The sequence below is a fragment of the Protopterus annectens genome, chromosome 11.part0, assembly GCF_019279795.1.
Source record: "Protopterus annectens isolate FY-2018-M chromosome 11.part0, PAN1.0, whole genome shotgun sequence".
NCBI lineage: Eukaryota > Metazoa > Chordata > Ceratodontiformes > Protopteridae > Protopterus > Protopterus annectens.
In genome coordinates this window covers 181,245,859-181,273,075 of record NC_056745.1, presented here as the reverse complement: position 1 = coordinate 181,273,075, position 27,217 = coordinate 181,245,859, and the positions used below count along the sequence as shown (strand labels likewise).

At 43.1% G+C, this 27,217-nt stretch overlaps 1 protein-coding gene across 1 annotated transcript in view; it reads left to right on the top strand.

The window, feature by feature from the left end:
* Positions 1-27,217, top strand: part of PWP1 (PWP1 homolog, endonuclein) — a 630,765-nt gene that overhangs the window by 77,637 nt on the left and 525,911 nt on the right. The window contains exons 2-3 of the mRNA XM_044087585.1: positions 21,180-21,238; positions 25,393-25,580. Coding sequence (XP_043943520.1) covers positions 21,180-21,238; positions 25,393-25,580 — 247 coding nt within the window. The remainder of the gene's footprint in view (positions 1-21,179; positions 21,239-25,392; positions 25,581-27,217) is intronic.

The window sequence follows — 27,217 nt, the reverse complement described above, 5'->3', positions numbered from 1 at the left end:
GGCATCCCACAGGTGTTGCTCCTGGGACCCCTCCTGTTCAGTGGACACTGCTCAGAGGTACAGGCAAGCACGGGAGGAGTATGGCTGAACAGGTTTGCAGATGTCTGCTAACTGTGGTCCATAATCGACTCAATGGCTGACACGTACATCCTCCAGAAGGGGCTTACAGACACAGATACCTGTTGTCAAAACAATGCCCCAACAAGAATGACAAAGAATGCATAGTCATCCCGTTTTTGCCAAAACAAATTGCAATCAAATTACCACATAGGTGGTACACCAGTATGTATGGAGAAAGTCATGAAGGCCCTGGGGACACAGTTAGATAGTGAACTCTCCATTGATTATTTCCATTGATTATCACATGGCCAAAGTGTTCAGACATTCTTTCTATGTAGCTCACATGGCCAAAGTGTTCAGACATTCCTTCTATGTAGCCCACCCATTGTCACCTACTGTAACCCACTTTGTCTAGTCTAATGATGTCACCATCCTACAAATATACCTGTGGAAAGAGAACTCACAGTAATGTGTATAGCGCGTCATGTAAATGTGTACTCCTGTAGTGACATAAAGCAGTTAGGTAGGGGTTTGAATCCTGCACTTGATAAATGTGTGTGTGTCTGATTGTGTGTGAACTCCTTGGAGAGGAGCAACCTTTTTGGAGAGTAGTCAAACGCCTTAAAAGAGGTATACTAATCTTTGACAGGTCTGACGATGTCACCACCCTACAAATATAACTGTGGAAAGAGAACTCACAGTAATGTGTATAGCGTGTCATGTAAATGCGTACTCCTGTAGTGACATTAAGCAGTTAGGTAGGGGTTTGAATCCTGCACTTGACGTGTGTGTGTGTGTGTGTGTGTGTGTGTGTGTGTGTGTGTGTGTGCTCTGTGTGCGACAGTGTTGGTCAATGTGTTGAGGGTTTTGCTTTTACTAGCGTATGACATATATCAGTAGGCATTGCACATGTGAGGTAGCTATGACACAAATACATATACGTACGTGTCACCTCAAGTATTGCATGTGTGGGAACCCTGCTTTATCCAAGTAATCAGTAGGCATATTTGCCAAACTGTGCTGCTGCTTCACAGACCTTGGGTCACATCTGTATGCTTGTGACAAGGCCAGCCACTGCAGTGATGCCTGGCCTAGGTTATCCATGTCACACAGTCATTACGGTTTCTATTGAATTGTGTGTGTGAGGGTTTATGGCCGAGGTATATGTCACACCTGTTCAAATGCAGCAGAGTCTGTCAATGATGACTATGCATTATAGGTGTACAACAACCTTTGTGGACATGCATGCAGACCCCTTATTGCTTATGTGATCCACCGAGGGATTCCAAAATACCTTGGGGAATGTGATTATCAAAGGAGAGATGATGTAACACTAGGTTGCATGTACACATCGGTACCTGTTCATGATGTTGGTGGCTACTACCTATGTGGTACTGTGGGGATACTATGTTCCGTAAAGGTGGATGACTAGGCTTAATTTCGCCTGTGGCTTTACAGCATGAGTTTGATAACAGGTATCCGTCAGTATGATACCCTTGTAGAGGATGTGTGTGTCACCTAGAGAATGCAGTATAGGTCACAGTATGCATTAGCACACGTGGACAGACATATCCCTACTGTGATTGCTTGTACCTAAGCGAGCCATATGCCGAACAGGAGTGGTGTCAGTAATGGGTGCAGCTGAATACCACTGGTTACTGGCATAGTATAATACCTGAAGGATCCAAATGTTGCTGTGTGTCCTACATCTGTGTGTCAGTCGTCAGGACATCAGCTAACAATCGGTTATGGTCAGGCTGTTGCAGTCATGTATACTACCAGAATGCGAAACAATGACAGATAGTAACAGTATCACCCACAGCACAGTGTCAAACCATGTCATACACACATGTGTAGTCAGGTTCCAAAATGTGTGTAGTACAATGCATACTGGCCACCAGTAGAAACTATGGAGTGTTACTGTGCAATACAGAGCATGTCACCCTGCCCATGTGTCCACTATGCACATACATGCAGACAGTGCACCGCCATTTCCACAACTGTACACCTGCAAATATGTGTTGCACACATCCCACACATACTGCCAATACTGCACACATCAGCCAAGTGGCACGTGGGCGGACACTATACAATTGGAACTAACACTGGTGTAAACAACACTACAATGACAATTGTAGCTTTAATGCATCATGCGTGCTCAGCTACACCTTCAAGCATATCATTATACTCTACTGCTGACAACATGCTAACATTGCTATACTGCTATAAAGACACCCTGTGCATCAGCACCATGGTAGCCTGTTCCTGCATCGATGTTACAGATGACAGGAGGTGGCACAGGTTTCATCATATGCACAGGGTGTGTTGTTGATCTGCCAGAGGCCTACAGTGAGCCATCCAGTCAACGTGTGTGTGTGTGTGTGTGTGTGTGTGTGTGTGTGTGTGTGTGTGTGTGTGTGTGGCAAGAATAATGGTATGGGCCAATGTTGATGTAATGTATGTGTGTATGTATGTGTTGGCCCTAGGTGTCTGGATTATGTGTGTGTGTGTCTGCATGCACACAGTTCCACCATGTGGCTGCCACATACGGGTACTTGTGGGACAGCCACAGACTGTACCTGCGAGGCTTTACAGATCACCGTCTCTGGCCACGGATACGGTACCTGTGCCTGGCAGGGGTGCTACTGACACTATCGGGTACCAAGCCAGACTGGGTACTATCCCCAGAGGTAGATGGATGTACACTGGACCCAGGTCCCTGCTGGGACTGTCCAGAGCCATGTGCAAGTGGTCTTCTAGGACGTTCTATGGACAGCCCACTCCCAACTCCCAACATTGCTGGGGCTGGTACTGGCACTACAGGAGCAACTGTTGCTTGAGGGACATCCGCGGCGACTGCCAGCTGTTGCTGGCATACGTCCACGTCGACTACTCAACCGTCCCGCACTGTGCTGACACATGGACATGACATTGCGGAGGACATCTAATGTCTCTACCCAGTGTCTATCAGTGACCTCAGTGTAATTGCGGATGGCACCAGCTAGGTCACGGTTACCGTCTCAATTACGGCGGTGTTATGTGCCCTCAGTCCCGTGTACCTTTCCATATGTGCCTGTGCCTCCATGACAGCCTGGAACATGCGTGAGGTACTCAGACCTGTGGCACGTCTGCCAGTTGCATGATGGGCAACAGTGCTCCAACGAGAACCCCTGGACATCTGCCTATGTGGTACCCTTCCAGATATCTGGGTATGGCTGTTTTGTCGGGATGCATGTGCCATGGATACCACACTGTCCTGGCCAGTGCCGGCTGTACGCTGTCCCTCTGCTAAGGGCATTAGTGACGGATGTATTGGCAGTATGACTGTGTGCATGGATGGGGTGGACACTTTTGTGTAGTGTCGATTGGTGGCCCAATGATAGACCCTGGCAAACATGCCTGCGCCTCAACACACCTATCATTGTCACTATCATGTTCAGTGACATCAGTTTCCCTGCTGCATTGAACCAGCCCAGTATCAGCACCTGTGAGAGGGAGACAGGAAACACACTTTACGACCTGTACATGATGTCAGCACACATGCACACATGAACACATGCACACAAATACAGTCCTCACTAGTACAGACACACACACACACACGCACACCACCAGCAATCCCGAACATAATTAATAGCGTGTGATGTTGGGGTACAGTATCACAAGCCAAACATTTATATCAAACGTGACAGCATGCAGGACTTGTGTTGCTCAGCAGCATGCAGTGTGAGTGTAGACAGCCATTGCTAGTAACAGTATATATGGCCTTGATGCATGTGTGTTTTGTTCAGTGAATGGCCTCACCCTGGAACGCAATGTGTACATGGGCACAACATTGCTCTGCAGGTATTAAAAGCCCTGCAATGTCCTGTGCACCATCAGTCACAGGTATACATACCATGTCTGGATGTGTATCAGTGTGTCACATATCCATTTCTGATTAGAGCATCTGTGTCTTTAGCAGATGATTGTGGACACAGGTGTAGCCCATGCATGCTATGTATACACACAGGATGAGTGGTGCATGTATACCTGATGGAATACCATTGCTCAACATAGCCATTGTACAGTGGTTGTGGTGAGTGTAGGACATATTGTGGGCATGCCAGTGCCAGCCATGGCATGCTACCACACAACTGCAACATGAAACATCACACATACACAATGTGTGTCATGTGACCTATACACCCCATAACATTACAAGACGTGTGTCACTTTCTACAAATGGGGATTGCTATGCATGTTGCGTATAGGTGCATATGTCTGCACACACACAACATTGAGTTACATAGCAATTCATGATATGTGTATTACTGTGGCCACTGTAACTGGATGGGGTGTAGTACCATGAGCCATCATCATGCAGCATCATGTGGTCACTCAAGGCTACTAATGTGTGCTAGACCGGCACATAGCATGCTGTACCTGAACTGCAGTACCATGGCTACATTCATCATTTCATGGCCAGTTGTTACATGGGTTTGTGAGGTGCCCAATAGGGGGCATTGCCTAACGTGAATGTGTTATGTGTTGAAAAGAGTGTTGTACAGCCACATGTGAGGCAAATACCCCTCAGGTATATTAAGTGTGCTGTGTGGATGAGGTTTGGGATACTGTAGTGTGACCTTACAGCGGGTGTCTGAATAAGCCATGTGTAGCACGTTAACGTGTACTGTGTATGACAGAGGTGTGTGTGTTGTGTGCATGTGTATCGACTCTGCCTGTCCGATGTCCACTACAGTGTTGCCACAATTGTGTGGGATGCTCTGTGTATTGTATGTGTTTTAGGAAGCTACCCGCGTTACTAGGATGTGCATAGTCTCTCAGCAAACATGCACAGCATGCATTATGCGTAGGTGTGTTATGTATACATAGCCTACACCTCACCTATGACGTGCACATTTAATTAGCAATATGAAAGGTATAACACACTCACCAGCATGGCTGTGCTGCCTTGCTGTCACACCAGAGGGACCTACAAGGATATCAGACACTTTGTCAGTGGCAACAACTGTGGCATTGCTACTGTGTGTTTGCAATCGTACAGTAGTACAACAGTGGACAGTCACAGGCCTACAGATTATATTCCTAATTATTAGTATTGCACAACACTAGGCACCACATCGTCTAACTACACAGTACACATCTCACATAAGCATGCTCTACCAATAGAGGTAACAGTATTCTACAGCTAGGCCATGTTACCTGCATGCTCCATGTCTGCTTGCTCGGTGGCTCCGGCCTCTATGATGATACATGTTAATTGTTGTGGTTGTGGTTGGCCAGGAGCCACCTGGCTCAGGAGCAGCTCCTCCACTCTGGTGAGGGGGGAATGGATGGCTACCCCCCCCCACCTGTGGAAAGCTGTTGTCTGCGGATATCAGACGCACGCTGCCGGATATGTCTAATTAAATCACTGCAGTGATGGCGTACCGGCTCATATGTCCGGTTATGCATGCCTATGTCATTTACCCTATGGACAAGTTCTTGCCACAGCGCAGCCTGCTCATGCTGGTCCTGGCTGGTTCTGGAGAACAGCAGTGCATAGTGCTGCACCAGGCTCGCTGTGATGGCTTCCTCCTCGGCCGTGCTATATGCCGGGTTACGATGGTGGGACATTACCCTGGAAGACAATTAAGCAATATGTGTGTGAGCAAGTCATGTGGCACACGTAACATTCTAAAGTACAGATATAAATTAACTGCCATATATAGCAACCTATTGGCTGCCAGAAGATATACACTTTCAATACCACATATCGGTTCTCAACACACAGATACCTGACGGTGCCTAGCACACTCTCTATCTATCAAACCATGCTTTGCACAGCAACAAAGTTATAACTGTATGTAAGACTATACAACAGTACATGGCACACTGTATGTGACACAATGCACCACCTAGCCACAGGAGGTATACATCATGCTATTGCATCATGAAATATGTAATCCATTGCAATGAATGTAAAGTCCGCTGACACGATTACCAGTATACCTCACTAGTCGTTGATGGCGGACCCCTGCCTAACATATGTGCATGTTCGTTAATATAGGTGGCATACTGCTGTACTAGACTGTACATGTTGCTAGATACGCAGTTACATCCTGTAACACACATATGACCGAGGTAATGGTACAGGCATACCCACACACACAGCAGACATACATAACCGACACAAAGGTATGGCAACCCAGGTGACCTTTACCTGTGTGCCTTACAGTACTGTGTGTCAGTAGTTACCAGACCTTATGCCTGAGGTATGTAATCTGTGAGGACTACAGGGAACACACATAACAGTGGTGCCAATAAATGTGCACGTACACCATACTGTGCTGTTTTAGGCATACAGCTTCAGGTAGTACTACAGTTCATACAGGAGTTGGATTCACCAGCAGTAACACCCAATATGCATACATGTACTGCTTTAACCCATGATGGGACACCCCAGTCGACAACAAGGGACTATGTCAGACTTGCCTGGGTGTATTCACTATCTCCCATACAATCTCCATGATTATTTATGACGACTGCTAATTAGGAGTTTTGTTTGCTATGGATAGTTGGTTAGTTCCAGAGTATGGGATGTCTCTGAGATAGGAATATATCTTGATAAAGCTCAGTATTGCACTGAGCGAAAGCACTTGAGAGAAGGATTTGGACAAATTTTTGTCGTGTGTTTGAGAGAAGGACTTTGAGAAATTTATGTCGTGTGTTTGAATAAACTTTTTGTGGAGATTACCTTTGGCTTCATCGCTGTTTCTTGCTTCTCTTCGCTGCCTTGGATTATACTTTTCACTAGATCTGGGTTTGACATAACTTAGTATGTCAGTCAAAGGTCACCTCTGGGTAGGCGGTATGCGACACAGTCTAGTTGTGGGTTTGTGTGGGTTTGTGTGATGGTCTGCATAGGGCATCTGTTTGATGCCAGTATCACTCTGTGAGGTATGTCTGTGTCCTTTCCACTTGCTGTAGATGTCTTATGAGGTACATACCACATGGGGCATTGTACTCTATACCGGGTTTTGTGTGTGTGGAGTAGAGGGGAACACTGACCTATTTTTCCCTGGATGATGCACCTTTTTACATGACAAGTGTGGCACTGTGACAATCAAAGGGGAGACTACTGTCCACCTGTGTCCCATGGTCTCTTATCACACCTTTGGTGTGGAGTAGACTACCACCCATGTGGTAGTTCATGGGTACTGAGTCTTTGCAAGGAGGGATGCCAATGCAGTGTCAACATTGAGCTTGAGTCCATGGCTTTGTCACTATATATATATATATATATATATATATATATATATATATACACACACACATACATATGAACATCCATTGCTGTACATATAGATATACATATAGGCACATATACAGTCCACCTGTCATGGTGGGTATATCAAGTATGGGAAGTTTATGACGTATACAGTTATTTCATAACATTGCACGGTGTTGTGCAGAATGCGTTGAAGGTGTTCTCAGCCCATGTAGCTTTAGCAGGCCTCACTGGCTGCAACACTGCAAACCTGATGAACCATACCCACAGTGTTTAATCACCGCATGTCATATACCAGCACTGTATGCTGTCTGGTCTGCCACACAGTACAACCTACATAGATATATGCACATAACAACCTTCAACAACATGTATATATCCACCTTTCACAAACAGTTGCAGTATGTCCCTTGCTCAATGCACATGTACAGATGCTAATATATCTGACACGGACAGATCTCCCCGTATGTGTGTGCCATACACACACAAGGACCACACTGTTGTAAGTACATGTACCTCACGGTTGACCTGTTGGGGCCTTGCTGCAACATGAACAGGTGTCACATGTGAGCACACAGTAATATTAGAGGGTGTATACATAGCTGCTAATGCTGAATTAGCATAATAGCCTGGTACAGCTGTTGCTAGTGCTACGCTACACATTAATATGACTATCATGCATTTGTTACTCTGTCACATCCATATTTGATAACCATATGGGCTACTACCCCAAAGAGACATTGTACACACTACTGTACAGAACACAGATAACATGGATCAAATGTTTGACATTTAATGCTGAACTACATATGTCACCGTCGCATCCCACTGCACACAGCAACACACTCATTTCCCCATGCCAGTGGTTATGCAGGGCATCTGTGCATCGACACGTACTGCTGCCACATATGGATGATTCAAACTATATAGAGTACTCTTCATTAACATCTACTACATTCCAGTAAATACATAGCTGTTACATACCTTGCCTTTGTATTTGTTCGTATATGTTGCCGTATATCCTGGTATACTTTTTTTACCAATATACGTTTAGCTTTCAGTATCTCTCTCACAAGATTTTTGTTAAATAGATGTATATTTCAGAATATATTGTTTTCAATATTTTCTTTTTTCAATACTTTTTTTTTCATTGTTTTCTATATATTTTCTTTCAATGATTTTTTTCAACATAGTTTCTTTTCAATATATTTTTTCAATATTATTTCTGTTGACAGTATACTGTTTTTTCAATATATTCTATTTGTTATATTTCTTAACTTTACATCACCTTTTTCTTTTCTTTTCTCTCTCTCTCTCTCGCTCCCTCCGTACCTGCAATGGAATGATTGCATGTGTGGACAGCAAGTACAGACTGCTTTTATAGGTATCTGCACATGTGCATGCGATGGCCTCTATACCAATTGGTGGCCACCATTTGGCAAGTGCATGCAGCCTGCTGTGTGGTACTTGCAGTGCTCACTGTCATAGCAACCCAGTGCTATAAATTGCTAGGTCAGGTAGGCGTAGCCCTTTCAGAATTCCAGAGTGGGGACCATGCTTGTTTGCTGTGGACACCGTTGTGTAACTCAGAAGGTTGGTATACTTCTAACTGTTGCTAAGGGTGTAGCCAGTTATTTGTATGTTGTACTCAGACCTGAATGTTGCCTCTTCCAGTACACAGTTGACAGTGTAGAATTGTACTCACACCTAGAAATGCTAACACAAGATACATGGGAGTATGGAGTTTCTTTACAACATCCACAATTAGCTGCCATACATATGTAGTTATTGCGATGTTTTCATTTGACACATGAACTGTTTGGGAACGGCTATACTGTGGATATTTACGTACTCACTTCTGCACTGTTTGTGCTTTTTATTTTGTTGACATTATCACAGGATGCTCATGAAACTGGACAATTCCAGTACTGAGTATGCCTACCTACATCCTTGCTGTACCTTGAACACATCAGTGTTTTGTACATTTGGGTGGGGATTGTCCTGCTATGATACTATGTGGGGATTGTGAAATGCTGCTGTAACAGTATTTACTGCTAGAATGTCTGGTGCTGTTATCACAGTCATGTAATGCAATTCCACAACAACTAACAACTGCTGGTAAATTTCCACAGAACAGGTTTTATGTTATGGCATTCCTATCTTTCCTTTACATTCACACATTCTGATGCATGATATATACATTTCAGCAACATCCTGCTGTGTATCTACTGTGGACTAGTGGTACTTCATGCAGTCTAGTGTGTCCAGGTTTTGGGGTTAGAGACTGACAGTGGTGTTTTATTTTGCTGCTGAGCAGAACAAGGCCCCTCATATGCAGGGTGACTAAGGCACTTTTAAGCAGTTGTAAGCAGGATTGCAGGATGATTAGCAATACTTAGCTAAGCACACACATGCACACACTCGCTCAAACCTGCTTACTGCTGCTTAAAATTGCTTACTCCCACTAACCCCCGCGCTCATTTCTTTGAAAGAAAAGAAAATGGGGAGATAGGAAAGTGGTGAAAAAGGGGCACAAAGTGGAAAGACAGTAGGGAAAACAGCTTGGGATGTGCAGGACGGGTTTAGGGAAGGCCATAGCTGCCCATTTCTTTAACAGCAACGGCTGTGCATATACTAGTAATTTGGAGGGAATTTTGAAACCTTCCATCCCTGAGAGAGGGGTGAGGACAACAAAGTACGTTGTACTGCCAATTTAATTTCAGTTTCTGTGTCCAGCGGACATCTGTGCAAAATGGGCAGCTATGTATGGGGTGTAATTTTTTTGTGGGAGCAGATTGCCCATTTTTATTTTTTTTCAGGTGAGAGTGGAATGTGGGGTAGGGAAGTAGGTATGTTTTGGGAGGTAGGTTGGGGAGGTAAACAGACAAGACAAACAAGATGCATACAGTGGCAGAATATGACATATGGGGTGGGTGAACACAATTGACAGGGAAGGATGTTTGGAAATCGCAAGCCCATGAGCCCACAGATGGTAACAGTGGAACTGAGATCCCCACCCATGGGCAGTCACCACTGCACCTTCACAGCCCGGAGGGTGGCTGTGCTGGGGGCTGCATAGGAGGGGCAGGCTCACCCGTGAGTTGCGCCACTCTTGCCTCGAGCTGGCGTAGGGGATCAGCGACTGAACGCTGGATCTCCCTACGCACCACAGCCCGGACCCTTTGGAGGGTGACAGATGGCCCTCCTCCAGCCACGCTTGCACGGGGGGGGGACAAGCCCCATCCCCTGCAGCGCTTCCACCCGAAGGTGGCACAGGGCCAACGGAGGAGGAGGTCCCGGGCTGGGCACCAGACCTGCTGGTGCCAGGTGCCATCGCCAGCTGAGGTGGGACAGGTGGGTCCGCTGGGACCAGCCTTCCCATACGTTCTGTGTTTAGGTGAATTTAATGACATTATAGCTAACAGCATTCCAAATTAGTTGTAACAGCATGCAGTAATATTCCCATTAACCCAACACACCAGAGTTCCAACAGTTGAACAGCAAGCATAGCACATGCATATATTGAACGACAGTGGACATTCCAACAGCATGCAGGAATGAATGGTGGCAACAGGCCACCAAGATTGTGGTGTTTGAACAGGGCACATGCATCAAAATTATGCAGATATTTATAAACCAATAGGACATATGTTCCAACAAATGTTTTGAGATTACACATACCCATTGAGGTGTGGAATTGCATTGTTTATGCACATACAGTAGGGTGTAAAAAGATACCTCCATTAACAACTTGTATGAGCTTATATTTTACACTACATTCCTATTGACTGCAGGTATATATCCCCTACATGTATTATTACACTAGGCAATGTCCATTACGTTGTGGGATGTGTTTTGCTAGTTCCTTATGTACCTGACCTGGATCTGTTATACAAACTGTCCAGGCTGCGGATGTTACTGCTACGTATTTATATATTTTATTTATATTCCTATGTCTACATATCTAGATGTGTTCAGGTGACATCAGTTTTGTTTTAACAGCCCCCTACATTTCTAGGAGCACACTGACATTTCCAGTGCACACAACTACAAGCTACTCATGTGCCAGATTTACCTATACATGCCAAGTTTGAAACTACAGTTGGGGACTGTATATATGCTTAAGAGATACTGGCACTCCCTTCGTACTCTTTCTATGGGCCTACCCAAGTGTGGGTGTACAGCGCTTAATACAACACTACTATTTCTATACTGCAAGAGTACATCAACATTGCAAAGAAAGTGACACGGACACACTACAGGTGTTATACCTTTATTAATTACATTACACACTTCTAGTGGCTCTCTCATTTATTTGTTATTACAGTGCATGGACATCTTATTCAGGATGTAATATACCATCATTTATGGTTTACAACACTCTTTTTCTGGCTCTCTCACTTATTCTGTATAACAATACATGCAGAGAGATAATTCAGGACTTATTATACCTTTATGGGTTACAACACTTTTCTTCAGGCTCTCTCACTTATTTTACATAACAGTTCATGCAGACAAGTTATTCAAGTCTTATTATACCTTTATTATTGGGCTGAGACACTTTTAGCCAGGCTCTCACTTATTTTGTATAACAGTACATGCAGAAAAATTACTAACCTGCATGGTGGCGCAGCCTATCTGCATAGGCTTGCTGATTCGCAGCACGGACACCTGCAGCTGTGAAGTAAATGAAGTGATATTGAGACATATACCTATCCATACTATCGACTACACTAGAAGTCTTTACATACTTCAGTCCATGGCTTCCTACTCAGTAGTGAGGCATTTTGCATCCCACGGGCCTCCTGTAGCCATTGGTTCAGTAGGTCCTGCTTGCGTCTCTTCAGGTCTGCATGGTGATGTCTAACCTGCTCACCAGTCCGAGGGACGCCTGTGGCACTGGTGAGTTCATGTGCAAGACGGTTCCAGGCCTCCGCTTTGTATTCTGTGCCCTGGAACTGGCTCTGCAGGAGTCTAGCATCATGACGATGGACGTGGAGCCAAACCATCAGATGTTCATCATGTTTCACTGTTGCAGTCATCACTGTAGGGTTCTTCCTGCCGGCAGGCAGCCCTTGGTCAGCCAGAATCCCAAAGTCTGGGTCCGGTGTCGGCTGTGTACTCATCCTCCCTGACGTCAGTGCGCCAGGGGTACAAAGCTCCCAGCTGACGCCATGTTCTCCAGTCTTTCTTGCTGCGCGGTGAAAGCATTTCGCAAGTGCCGGTCGGCTGACTCCTGTTATTTTTGGTGCTTCATACCAAAGACATTCTTCTTTTCAAAGCCAAGTACTCAGTTGGGGAAATTGTTTCTTGCTCTAGTCCGATGTCAGAAAAAGTTAATAATTGTATTTCATGTGGGAAGCAAATACCTCATAAGGATTTTCATTCTTACTGTATTCCTTGCCTAGGCCCTGACCACGACGTAGCTAGTTGTCGGTTTTGTGCTAGATTTAATCCATGTACTACTAAACAGAGATACGATTTTGCCTTTCATTACTTTGGGAGGCGATTTAATTATAACATGTCGTCGGACATGCTTCCGACTACCGGAGTGCATAAAAGGCGCAAGGATAAAGATTGGCCTCTGTGGTCCAAATCAGATGACAGTTTACAATTAGAGCCAGCTGCCGGTTCAGCCGTCGTCAGTGAGGCGCTTTTGCAGCCCCTGTCATCAGCCATTACAGAACCGCTTTTCCGATACGGACTCCCACGAGGAGCCAACTAGGCCTTCAGATATTCCAGGTGCTGGACCTTCGGATAATGCTCCCTCAGATGGGTCCGGAGCCGCTGTGCAGGTACCTTCTTCCAAGGGGGTTTTTAGGCCTACACAGCTTCAGGCAAAGACTAAGACTCCTTCTAAAACAAAGACTCAAGCCCAGGCCTCCTCTGATCCGGGACCTAAATCTCAAAAACAAATGCTTAAAATGGCGGAGGACTTGCTAACTATGATTAGGGGTTCCCATCCCCCTCCAGACAAAAGGCCAAGACAAGAATTGGATTATGAATCCTCTGATCAGGTATCTATCTCTTCAGTGTCTTCCTCTGAACTGGATTATACTTTCCCTCCTTATGAGGATTCTGATGCTGAGGAATCCATTCCTTCAGCTTCTCCCCCTGAAGGTTACTCTTTTGGGGAAACTTTACATGACATGAGGGAACATTTTCACTGGGAAGGACAGGAGTACTCTGAATCTAAGAGAAGGCTTAGGGATTTCCTTCTTCTTCCCCAACACAGACCCCTGGCTATTCCTCCTATTTTGGATATTGTGGATGATGTCTTTACTGAGTCTAATTTAACCCCTGACTCCTTTCCTCCGGCCCCTGCTAAGCCTGATAGATATTACAGAGTCCCTGACTCTCACCAGTTTCTATTTAAAAATCCTACTGCTGATCCAGAAACCATTTCTCAGGGTCCTAAGGGTGTTAAGGCCGCCACTGCTAAGAACCTTATTCCATCAGATAAGGATTCTAGAGCTTTGGAGAGATGGGGCAAAAAAGTGTACACTTCTGCTACTTTATCTATTAGGGCTTTGAATTGTCAATTTCATATGTTGAAATATCAGCAATACCTTTTGTCTGTTATGAAAAAAAAAATGTGTACCATTTCTGCATGTGCAGACAATACGGAATTACAAGATTTGATGCATGCTACTGAGCAGGTGGGGAAACATACCTTACACTGTGGTTTTGATGCTTTGGAGGCCTCTTGCAGGGCGGCAGCCACTGGCACGGTCATTAGAAGGCATGCTTGGTTAAAGGAACAAAATTTGCCTGATCAAGTAAAAGCAAAATTACTGGATGCTCCTGTTCAGCATAATGTTTTGTTTGGGTCTAAGGCTGAAGATGTTATAAAGAAAAATGGAGGATAAGACAAAATCCATGCAAACGGTTAAGGATTTCTTACAAGTTCAGCCTCCTAGATTTAGCAGAAATTGGCCAGCTAAGAATTGGTCATTTCCCAGCTCGGACAGGCCTCAGAGGGGTAGGTATAGGCACCCTAGAGGGAGGGCCCAAGCACAGACCTTGTATAGACCTAGACAGTGGAGTGCTTCCACCCCCAGGGGTGGAGAAGATAGGTCTCAACCTTATAGGAAACAGGCTCAATGACTCCCCCTGCATGGCTCCAGGAACCTCTCTCCTGGAAGCACCTCTGGGAGGAAAACTTTCTCTCTTTCAGCGAAATTGGACTTGCATAACCCAAGACAAGTGGATTCTGGATGTAGTTTTAAGAGGTTACAAATTCCACTTTCACACCTTACCAAAACCAAATGGATGGCCAGACCTACCAAAAACTCAATGGACGGAGGCATTACAACAGGTGAGGTCCCTCATGGCTATGAGGGCCATAGAACTGGTTCCAAATTCAGAGACGGGACAAGGCTTTTATTCAAGACTCTTTCTAGTTCCCAGAAAGCAAAATACTTGGAGACCCATCCTGGATCTGTCGGTCTTAAATACTTTCCTGGAGATACCAAAGTTCAAGATGCTTACTCTGCAGCAGCTCCTGCCAATGTTGAGCAAAAATGCATGGATGGTGACATTGGACTTAAAGGAGGCTTACCTACACATTCCTATCAGACAGGAGTGCCGAAGATACCTCAGGTTCAGGGCAGGCTCGAAACATTACCAATTCTCTGCTCTGCCCTTTGGCTTGTCTACTGTGCCCAGGGTCTTTACCAAGTGCCTGGCACCAGTAGTAGCTTACTGCAGACTCAAGGGAATTCAAATTTACCCTTATCTGGACGACTGCCTTATTCAAGCAGACAGCAAGGACATCTTACTCAAGCACCTGGAATTTGTTCAGAATCTACTCAAGTGCCTGGGATTCACTGTGAATGTAAAAAAGTCAAATTTGGCACCCACTCAACAGATAACTTTCCTGGGTGCTCTTTTTAAGCACTACAACCCAGATGGCATTCCTGATGCCAGAAAAACAACTACAGCTGGCTTCAACTTTCAAAAGCCTGGCGTTAATGTCTCTGCTAACTGCAAGGAAATTCCTGCAGGCTTTGGGTTACATGGCTTCCTGCATCCTACTCATACCATATGCAAGACTGCATATGAGGAAGATACAATGGTACCTAAAAAGTGTATGGTCCCAGCATTGTCACAGTCTGGAAACGGTGATTGCTGTCTTGCCTTGCCTACAAAAGGAATTTCATTGGTGGGCCACGGCATGTCTTCAAAACAAAGGGAAAGCCTTCAGTCTACCTCCAGAACCAAGTGATAACCATGGATGCCTCGGATTATGCATGAGGAGCCCACTTGCAGGGGAAAGGCCTGCAAGGTTTTTGGACAGAGGATCAGAAGCATCTACATATCAATTTAAAAGAGAGGTTAGCTGTACAGAATGCCTTCTTGGCTTTCAGGGATCTTTTACAGTCAGGGCAGCTACTGATACGGACAGACAACACCACAGTTATGTGGTACATAAACAAGCAAGGGGGTTCACACTCCTACCCCCTTTGCAGACTAGCCATGACTCTATGGAACACAGCACTAGCTTGCAAAGTGGATCTACAAGCTCAATTCCTGCCAGGGAAACAAAACACTCTGGCAGACAGCCTGAGCAGGAATCTGTCAGACCCACATGAGTGGATGCTAGACACCCAAATATTCAAGATGATTACAGAAGCCTGGGGTTGCCCGGACATAGATCTATTTGCATCTCCCCACAACTACCAGTTACAGACTTTTTGCACAAGGACATATCGCAAGCTAGCATGGAAAGTGGATGCTCTCTCATTCAGTTGGAGGAACCTCTCTGGGTATGCCTTCCCACCACTGCCTCTTCTACCAAGGGTGTTATTAAAAATAAAACAGGACAAACCAAAGATGATCTTACTAGCCCCGAATTGGCCTCGACAATTTTGGTACTCAACACTGATAAATCTATCCCAGGAACCTCCTTGGATTCTACCTCAGATTCCAAATCTTTTGTCTCAACGTCCGGGCCAGGTCCTGCACTCTCATATCAAAACTCGCAGCCTGGCGTATTCAGGGTCTATAATTACTCCTACCCTTACCAAACAGGTTATGGATGTCATCTTAGAAGCCAGAAGGCCTAGCACTAGGAAATCTTATGCAGGTAAATGGAAGAGATTTTGCACCTGGATGCAGGGTCAGGAATCGAATCCTCACATTCCAAATATTCCATTGATTTTACATTACCTAACAGATGTGTTGCATAAGGGTTTATCTTTTTCTTCCATAAAAATACATGCCTCGGCTATCTCTGCACATTATAATACAGATCCTCCAATTTTTTCACATCCACTTCTGAAACAATATCTCAGAGGAGCAAAGAATTTAAGGCCCCCTAGGACTCCACCCATTCCTGCTTGGGACCTCAATTATGTACTGGAAAAGCTTACTCTGCCACCTTTTGAGCCTGCTGCCACATCCGATATAAAGTATTTATCATGGAAGACTGTTATCCTACTGGCTTTAATTTCAGCCAGGAGAGCCTCGGAGTTACAAGCGCTCATGGCTGTGGAACCTTACATTATTTTTCATCAAGACAGGGTTTCTTTGAGGACTAACCCTACTTTCATGCCTGAAGTGGCTTCTAAAGTGGCTTTAAACCAAACTATTCACCTGCCAACTTTTTTCCCTAATCCACAAAATAAGGGGGAGAGGATCTTGCATTCTTTGGACATACACAGGCAGCTTTGCTTTTACCTGGACAGAACCAAAGGATATCAGGAAAGCAGAACAACTGTTTGTTTCTTATGCAGCAAATTCCCAAGGCAAAGCTATCTCATAATAGACCATTTCTAAATGGATTGCTCATGGAATCAGATTTTGTTACTCTCATCATGGAAAGCAAATCCCTGGAAAAATTGGGACTCTCTCTACCAGAGCTGCTGCTACTTCAGCTGCCTTTCTCAGGGGAGTCCCTACCAAAGATATTTTGGAAGCTGCAACTTGGAGTTCAGTGCATACTTTCTCTAAGCACTATAATCTCCCTCTTTATTCTAAATCTAGGGCAGGCTTTGCTTCTGCAGTCTTGCAAGGCCTTCTAGCTGCCCGTCCTACTCTATAACCACCACCCTTTATCTCAGCTTTGGGATTCAACCCTACAGTGATGACTGCAACAGTGAAATATGATGAACATAGTACAGTTGTGTACGCTTACCATAAATGTAGATGTTAGAGTGTCTTCACTGTTGCAGTCTGGGTTACCCACCCTCCTGTCCCCTCTTATACTTTTATTGGTGTGGTTCCCTGCTTCACCCTTCTTCTGAGGTGTATTTGCTACAGGGTATGGGGTTTGTTGTATGTTACATTTTTGTTTTACTTTTAGCCTTTATTTTTAGGCACCTGACATCTGGGGCAAGAAAAACTGGAGAACATGGCGTTGGCTGGGAGCTTTGTACCCCTGGCGCACTGACGTCAGGGAGGATGAGTACACAGCCGACGCTGGACTCAGGACTTTGGGATTCTGGCCGACCGAGGGCTGCCTGCCAGCAGGAAGAACCCTACAGTGATGACTGCAACAGTGAAGACACTCTAACATCTACATTTATGGTAAGTGTACACAACTGTACTTTTTGACTCCTCAGTGCCCCACCGTTGCTCTCGGAAGTGAGACCCCTCTCCGACACTAGCCATTGCTGTCTGCAGATGGAGCTGCAAATAGTTATGGTGAGTATTCCCGCCTATGGAGCTTAAATATGATTCATTTCCCGCACTTATTTGTGATTGGCTGGATTTGAAAGTTCTCAACTGAGTGCACACCTGCTTAGCACTGGGTAAAGTTTGATTCATATGTATATGTGTGTTGACAGTCCATGAACATCAAATGCTGTCATGGCTTAGTGGATTAGTACTATGATTATGGTGCACACTATCCCGGGTTCGAGACCTGTCATTGCGTTTTTATTTTGCTACTGGCCTGACTGGGTTTAGCCGACTTTGCTCAACTTTGCCCAACATTGCTCGATGTTGCTCTACATTGCCTGACATTGCCCGACGTTGTGCTAGTTGGCACGGTGCGCACCTCCACGCAAACATGTTTAGTTTTCGCTGGTTGGCGCGATGTGCAGCTCCGCATAAAGCTGTTGCGCTAGTTAAAGCAGTGCTTAGCTATAGGCAATTATTCTTAAATGTGCTTAATACTGCTAAACGTTGCTTAGCAGTGCTTCACATTTCTTAAGATAGGTTACTTATGCATTCATTATTATGCATAACCGTTTCACTTTCTTATATATATTTAAAATATCGTTCACTACTACATAGGCCATTTCGATGCATTTTAATGTAATTTAAAAGGTAAATGTCATGAATTATTTTTATGCATGGATTTACTACAGAAAATGGAAAGGGGAGTGGTAGGACTCGAACCGGGAATGCCACCTCTTTGTGCAAAGGCTCTGCCACTACACTATTGCTGTTTGGCTTAATTTGCGTACAAGTGGTTTATTATCCTCTTCGATGTCTAAAATGCTAACTGTAGCTAAGCAATGGGCACACCCGCGCAAATACAGGCAGCTATATGGTGAATAATAAAAAAAAAATTTGTTTTACATTTTATTTCATTTGTACAGGGCTTTTTAATGTGGGGGGGTGTAGTGTTGGGGGTGTACACATTTGAGCGGACTCGCTCATATCTGCTGACATTTGCAGAGTTAGGCACTTGCAGGGGCATGGATATTTGGACTGCTCGGCAGTATGACACACCCCCTGCACTCCTACATGCTCAGTGTTAGCCTGGGAGTTGAGTCAGCGTGCCCTCATGCATATGCATGACGCGCTGACGTCTAACTCTTAGATGGCAGTCTCCGAGTAGGACTTTGTTCGTCCTACACGGAGGATTACTGAATCCCCCCCCCCCAATATTTTTGGAGGAAGTGACGTTTAACGGAAGGTAGGAACTGAGCAATTTACGTAATGTTTAATTGACTGAGGATTGTATAAAAAGCATGTATGTGATTTTTAATATGTTCACAGTTACAAACGTTAACGTGGTTTGTTTTCTTTTTTATAAATGTATGTTTGCATATGTCTTAAGTGATCATTCAATAAAGGTGTGGGTGAGAGTGTAGCTTCTACTAACTTAAACCTTTTCACTATAAATACCAGGACTTTTGTTGATGCTTGTTTCACATCTCCTCTGCTCAACACTGTTTGTCATCTTTTCAGTATACTCCGTTGCCCCAGCAGTAGACAAGTTTATTTAACAGAAGCTTTATCATTACTTCTATTTGTCTGTACCACCATAGGTTTGTTAGATGATTGCCAGTGTAAATGCATTTTCTGTTAGCTCTCTGTATCTCTTTACTGCTTTCATTTTGCATACTTTTTAAAATTAGGTCATCCAGAATTGTTTTTTGTGGGTCTATATTATGAGAGCGAAAAGACGTTTGCGCAAATACGTAAACGTCGAACCGTATAGCGCAAAGTGTACTTAGAGCGAAAGTTGAAAACCGCAAAAATAGAAATGTCGAATTTCCATGGTTGGCCCATCTGTAGATTAGCTGCAAAAGGTAAGTGTTGGATAGTTACGGAGTTTAGGATAGGGTGTGGGTTAAGGTAAGTGCTTAGATAAGTATTGTATGTTAGATTTAGTGTAGGGTTAGAGGTAGTGTTTTGTTAAATGTATGTATGTAGGTTATTTATTTTCTTTGTGTATATTTTCGTAGGGGAAATGTGCGGTAGTTACAGACCTTAGGGTTAGGGAGGGGTTAAGGAAAGTGCATAGTTAGTTGTGTATGTGGAGTTTTATTGTCCGGTTAGAAGTAGGGTTTTGTGCTTTACTTTAGGTTAGAAGTAGGGTTTGGTTAGTGTATGGATGTGGTTTATTTATTTTATTTGGGTAGGTAGTATATCTGTAGTGGTGGGGTTGGCCGACTATGAGAGTCAGATTTTTTTTTTTTTTTTTTTTTTTTTCCCCTGCTGTTTAGTGCGTTTGGGATTTTCGTATTTCACGGTATAGGAGTCGATATTTTGATATTCGCTCATAGGGTTTTTCGCTTTCATAATACAGACCCAATTTTTGTCTGCTTAAGATTCTTACCTGCCATTACTCATCTTGTAGATGTCTATCTTTTTCTCCCTTGAGCTGTTTTGGTCTACAGTATATTTTGTCTAGTTGACCGGCTCACTGTTTTTTTTTTTTTTTTTTTTTTTTTTTTTTGTCGTTGATGCACGGCTTGAGATAACTTACACACACAAACTGTAGTTCCCAATGCTTGGGAAGCTGCTGCTTTGCCACCCCTTGATAGGCTTACTCCTGTTTAAATTCAATATTGCTGCTGTCCATATGAACTGTACATCATGCTGTATTTATTTTTTTACTCTGTAGTATTATGTACTTCATTGGATAATCCTGAGATATATTGGATCACATTTTCTGTTTTTGCTTAGCTTTTTCATGTTGTTGTCTTTATTTCTTAACCTGATGGTTGGGCTTATCAGAACTAGACATTTTTTCAGCCGCATACATCAGTGAATAAATGAAACCTTATAGTATAGAAAAATTCCAGCATGATGAGGAGGTTGTATATCTATAAAAAGCCTTGCATGCGTGCAGGAACAATGAATAGTTCGTATATTATTTTATTGTATCCCCATCATGAAAGTATGTGCTTAGCATCAGCATAATGAGCTCAGCTGTATGAAAATTTGAGGTAATGCTTTATAGGCATGTGGCAAAGATTAGCAAGCTAGTATTAAAACTGGAGGAGGAAGAGCAGCTGTGAAGGTTCTGAGAATATGTAACAGAGTGATGAGATGCAGTGAGAGAGGAGGATGGAGGAGATGGGTGGTACTAATTGCAGAAGAGTTGGTGTATGCTGAAATGAAAGAATGCCATTAAAATACAAAATGTTTAATTCTTTCTTAGGTGGAGCTGAGTAAAGAAGAACTGCAGCACCTAGTAACGGAGACAAGGGAGCAACATTTGTAAGTGCCTGTGTTATTCTTGTAAATAAACTACATTTATAGGTGCGTGTGTTTCTTTATCTTTTTCACAAATCTGTTTTAAAGGGCGTATAATAGAAGATGTTTTGTTGCAAGTAAAACTGTTTACTTGTATAAATATTATGCACTATCAGTTTTGTGTAGCATCTGAGGATAAGAGCAGTTTTAATTGTTTGTCTATTTTATTTGGAGGACTTGGGTCCCTCACAGCTACTTTTTTTCAGTGGGGTTATTAGAGGAAAGGTTATAACAGGAAGGGGTTAAGTCCAGTATACTCCATTACATTTTGTGCTGTGCGCATTGGTTTTTTATGTTGCTCCTGTATATAATTCAATGCAAATTCATTAGATTGCTTACAAACCTGGTATCCTTCCTTTATTTTTCCTTTTGATTACTGGAAAAGTCCATTGGCCCATTTTTAGTAGACTCTTTGAGAGAATAGCTCCAGTAGTAGTGATATGTACAATGTTGTAATACCATGTATTACGTTATATACAGCAGTTAAAATAAATTTAGGCTAAATAAAAGTTGCAGTCAAAAACGGGCATGTGCAGTCATATACCACAGATGTAAAACTGTGAAAGATAATTCTATATATTGGAGAAATCCATTAATTACGTTATATACAGCAGTTAAAATAAATTTAGGCTAAATAAAAGTTGCAGTCAAAAACGGGCATGTGCAGTCATATACCACAGATGTAAAACTGTGAAAGATAATTCTATATATTGGAGAAATCCATTAATAAAAGGCTATGGTAGATAAATTAAAATTTTAAATCAGTAATGAATAACAGTGTGTGGTGTAGTATATACAGTCGTGTAGAACAGCATTTTAATTTTAATGCATTATGGTGCAGCGGTAGCATTGTTGCCTCACAGCAAGAGGTTCTCCCGGTTGATTCTCGGCTGGAGTGCCTTCTGTGTGGAGTCTGCATATCCACCTTGTGGTTGAGTGGCGTTCGAAAGACATGCGTAGAATGGGCGTGCCTTCGCTGAAGGTTGGGCATCGAGCTGGCACCTCGGCACCCGTAAAAAAAATCTACTGCCATTCATTAGCGGACCGGAGTTCTGCTGTGGTGACCCCAGCCTGGAAAAGCCAAAAGAAGAACAAAATAGTGCTTGTTACCATGCTCATTGGTTTTGCTAAATGTTGATAGAAATTGAAATAGCCAAGCCTTCAAATGTGTACGTATTGTGTTTGTGGATGCATGCTTTGCAAAGTCAATGCTTTGGTTTATGTTTGAGTTGCGTAATCAGTTGCTTTATATGGAGAGAGGCCAGTAGTAAAATGGTATTTAAACTGCAGTTTCGTGACGATGGAATAGTAATCATTGCTTAAAATAATCCAGTCCTAAAATCCAGTCAGCTGGCTGTCCTCAAAATGGAAAAAAGATAAGGATAATGTCTGTAATTTTGGAAATCGGACCAAAAGCTATCCCATTGCAGCACAACAGAAGTTCACATTTGCAGCCCATGCAGTGTTCAGAAGAATGAAAAGTATGTTTAAGACTAATTTCCCCACAGGAAGTGTAAAATTTGTCAGTACTGTTAACAGTAACTTTCTTCTTGGTATTGCTGCATAGGTTTAAACTTAAAATGTTACTTTATCATTCTTTTTTTTTTTTATCTTTTCTTAATCCTCCCATCTTAGTTTTTTTTCTCTTTACTTGGTGGCCAATCTATTTACAGGATGACTAAATGCCTATATGTCCTGTAAACGTTTGTATAGGTGTAGCTGCACAAGCCAAGTTCAGTCTTAGTGAGAGCTAATGTTGTTTCATTTCTATGATTCTAGCAGCGTCTGTGCATAGATTCACCGTTGTCTCCAATTAGGGTTTTTCTGGTGGAAAGGATAAAGCTCTGGGGGGGGGTTTACACAAATCTGTCCAGAAGCTCTTGTTGGACCAGCAGAAGTGACACCAGTGCATTATGCTGGAGATCTTGAGTTTGGCTCTCAATTAAAAATGGTTATCCTCCTTTCATTTGTCTATCTCTTGGGTGACACATTGGCACACCAGATAGTGTTGCCTCACAACAAGAGGTTCTGCAGTTCAATTCTTGGCTGGGGTGCGCTCTCTGTAGAGACTGCATGTCCTCCCTGTGTTTCTTCTGGGTGTTCTTCTTTCCTCCCACTTCCAAAGACATGCAGTAGGTACAGTGGATATAAAAAGTTTACACCCCTGTTAAAATGCCAGGTTTTTGTGGTATAAGAAAATGAGACCACAATAAATCATTTCAAAACTTTTCCCACCTTCAGTGTGGCCTATAACTTGTACAGTTCAGTTGAAAAACAAACAAATTTGTTAGAGGAAAAAAATATAAGAAATAAAAATATAAAAACTCTGGTTGCATAAGTATGCACACCCTTAAACTAATACTTTGTGTGTGCACACACGTAAACTAATACTTTGAAGCATCTTTTGATTTAATTATAGCATTCAGTCTTTTTGGGTAGGAGTCTGTCAGTATGTCACATCTTGACTTGGCAATATTTGCCCACTGTTCCTTTTTCTTCTGGTGAAGCCATTCTTTTGTTGATTTGGATCTTTGCTTAGGGTCATTGTCATCATGTTGAAAGGAGAAATTCCTCTTCATCTTCAGCTTTCTAGCGGACACCTGAAGATTTTGGGCCAAAAGTGACTGGTATTTGGAACTGTTCATAATTCCCTCCACCTTGGCTTAAAGCCCCAGTTCCAGCTGAAGAAAAGCAACCCCAAAGCATGATACTGCCACCACCATGCTTCACCGTGGGGATGGTGTTCTTTTGGTGATGCGAGGTGTTGTTTTTGCACCAAACTTACCTTTTGGAATTGTGGCCAGAAAGTTCAACTTTAGTCTCATCAGACCATAATACATTTTCCCATATGCTTTTGGGAGACTTGCTGTATTGTTTTGCACATTTTAGCTGGACCTGGATGTTTTTCTGTATAAGAAAAGGTTTCTGTCTTGCAACCCTACCCCATAGTCCAGACATATGGAGAATATGGGAGATTGTTGTCACATGTAGTACACAACCAGTACTTGCCAGAAATTCCTGCAGCTCCTTCAGTGTTGCTGTAGGTCTCTTGGCAGCCACCCTGACCAGATTTCATCTTGTCCTTTCATCAAATTTGGATGGACGTCCAGTTCTTTGCAACGTCACTGTTATCCCATATTTTCTCCACTTTTTGATGACTGTCTTCACTGTGTTCCATGGTATATCCAATGCTGTGGAAAACTTTTTGTACCCTTCTCCTGACCGATATCATTCAACAATGAGATTGCTTTGTAAGGTCTCTGAGAACCATGGCTTTGCTGTAGTAGGCAACTGAGTAAATGCCAGGAAAATCCTACTAGGGCAACTGAACTTTATTTGGGGTTAATTAGAGTCTCTCTAATTGATGGCAGGTGTGTACCCAAGAAGACTGAATGTTGCAATTAAATCAAAAGGTGAAGTATTAGTTAAAGGGTGTGCACACACAACAAAGTATTAGTTTATGGATGTGCACACTTATGCAACCGGCATATTGTAAGTTTTTTTTTTATTTTTTATATTTTTTCGCCTAACTTTTTTCAGTTGAATAGTGCAGGTTATAAGTCACAATAAAGGTGGGAAAAGTTTTGAAATGATTTATTGTGGTCTCATTTTTTTATATCAGAAAAACCTGACATTTTAACAGGAGTGTGTAAACTTTTTATATCCACTGTAGACTGAACACACTAAATGACTGTGCGTGTATCTGTGTCTGTCTGTGTGTGAAGAGCTGAGGCAGTGCTAGCCACATGGCAGTGTAAACCTTGGCTGTAGTTGATTGTCACTATTGAAGTGACACCAAGAACCCCATGTGCAAAATTGGGAAAAGTGATTGTGGATGGATGGATTTCTGCCTCTCTGGTAAGGTGTGATGGAGGTGTCATGTATCTTACCATATCCAGTCTTCAATTTAAGTAATGGTGGCAGACAATGTTGCTCTAGCTATTGATGGATTTTGTCCAATGCTAAATTGCAGCCTGCAGGCAAATGCATCTATGATACAAGAAGACTGCTGTGAATAAACATACATTTCTCAATAAGGTTTGCTGAGTAGTTCCTTCAAAGCTTTTGTCATTCCAGTTTTGTGTTTTTCTTTTCTCTTTTAACCCCCTTTGTTTAAGAGTGGAGGCTGAAGATGATGATGGCTTGCCAGGAGAAGAAGAAGGAAATCAAGAGAGCAGCAGGACGCATGCCCCAGAATGTGATGATTTGGATGGTGCAGAAACGAATGAAGATCAGGACGACAGCGAGAGACTGGATGGTGCTGAACTGGCTGAGTATGGACTGGATCGCTATGATGAGGATACAGGTACTTAAGATATTTTATACTTGCATGCTAACCTATTACCAGCTCAGTGTAATATGGCAGGAGCTTACATCAGTACTGTGCTCTTACCTGTTGCCATCTTTTAATGGTGTTGTTTGTTTAAAGGTAGAGATTTATTTATGTATTTTTTACCCAATTGGATCTATTTTTGCCACTTTAGGGTTTGTGCATTGTGGGGCTTGTGATCCTGTTTGTAGTTTTTTAGGACTGAAGGCTGTTACTATAATCAGGAGAGGTAATAAGGTGTCAGGTGCTCATTATATGTGTGGGAATTGGGTCATACAGCTGAGGCAGTGATGGGTCAGAACCAGTAATCCCAGACTTGTGGTCCGTTGTTTTGGGAGCATCTAGCAGATGCTTTTGTGTGGACAAATTCAGCTCCCACTTCAAAACAGCTTTTACATTATATCAGGGAATGCCAAGACTTCAGTACTTGTGATGGTGAGGAGTTGTGGCCAAAATGTTGATGGTGGTGGTTGTGGATGAAGCGCTCTTTGACCCACCTCTGGCCACTATAAGTGAAGTGACTGAATGTAGTAAGGTAGAGGACATTGCCTAGGCTATTGTTAGCGAGGTGAAAGAGACTTGGATCTCTACTGATGTATACTTTTGGAATGTGGAAGGAAAATTTTCCGGAAGGCCTGTCTATTGAGGTCAGGTTCATTTTTAAGAGGCCATGCCAAAAAGTTAATGGTTGTGATAGGTCGCCTTCTGTGGCTGAGGTTGCAGTAAATGTTAAATTTCCCCTTTGATAAAAATGAGTGACTGAGACATACCCAGAAATGTGGAAGACGCTGAATATTGTTGGAGATTTATGCATGGGTGGGTATATTCCTGTACTAGTAGAACTTTGCCCTATGTCTTTTGTCCATGACTTTAATGGAGAGGATATTGAAGTCAGCTAAGCATTCGAGTGTACCAGTTTTAGAGATAGGAGGAGTTGCATCTTTGTACACAAATTGCTTTGATGTCCTTCATTGGGAGGTTGACAAGTGGATGAAGCAGAGGTGTAAGTACTGTAGGTTTTGTCCTGAACTGTGATGGTGAAGTGAAAGGTCATAGGACAAAGCCCCTCACTTTATTTTTTTTTCTATTTTTTTTTATTTATCCTGTGTTCATCATGTTAGCCTCAATAGGCTAGTAGCATATTTTCAGTGGAGACCCAAGGTGGAATTTATACTACTAGTGAAAATTTGTCCAGGGTATCAGGCAGCTTCCACTAATCTTTTTCAGTAGGTGCAGTGGGATCTTTTACATCCACCATAGCTACCACCGTAGGGCATCTGTGTCTCATCCAAAGGTCAACACACTCGGGAGTGGGGCACCCCCTTATGCCACACTGCAGTATGGTGACTACAATCTTCAAATATAGCTGAACTTTTGCTAGTCACTAAAAGGATGAGGTTGCTAATACAAGTGTCAGAAATGTAGTTCCTTTGCAAGGCAGTTGTGCTAAATCTTCATGACCAGACTTGAGTAACTTTGCAGTCTGGTAGGATCTCTGAGTGCAGACACTACTTCCTCTGGTTGAGATGAGCACACACGAGGTGGTGTGTATACATATTAAGGATGCTCTGGATGTCAAGGAGATCCCAGGACAGACTAGGGATGTACTAGTG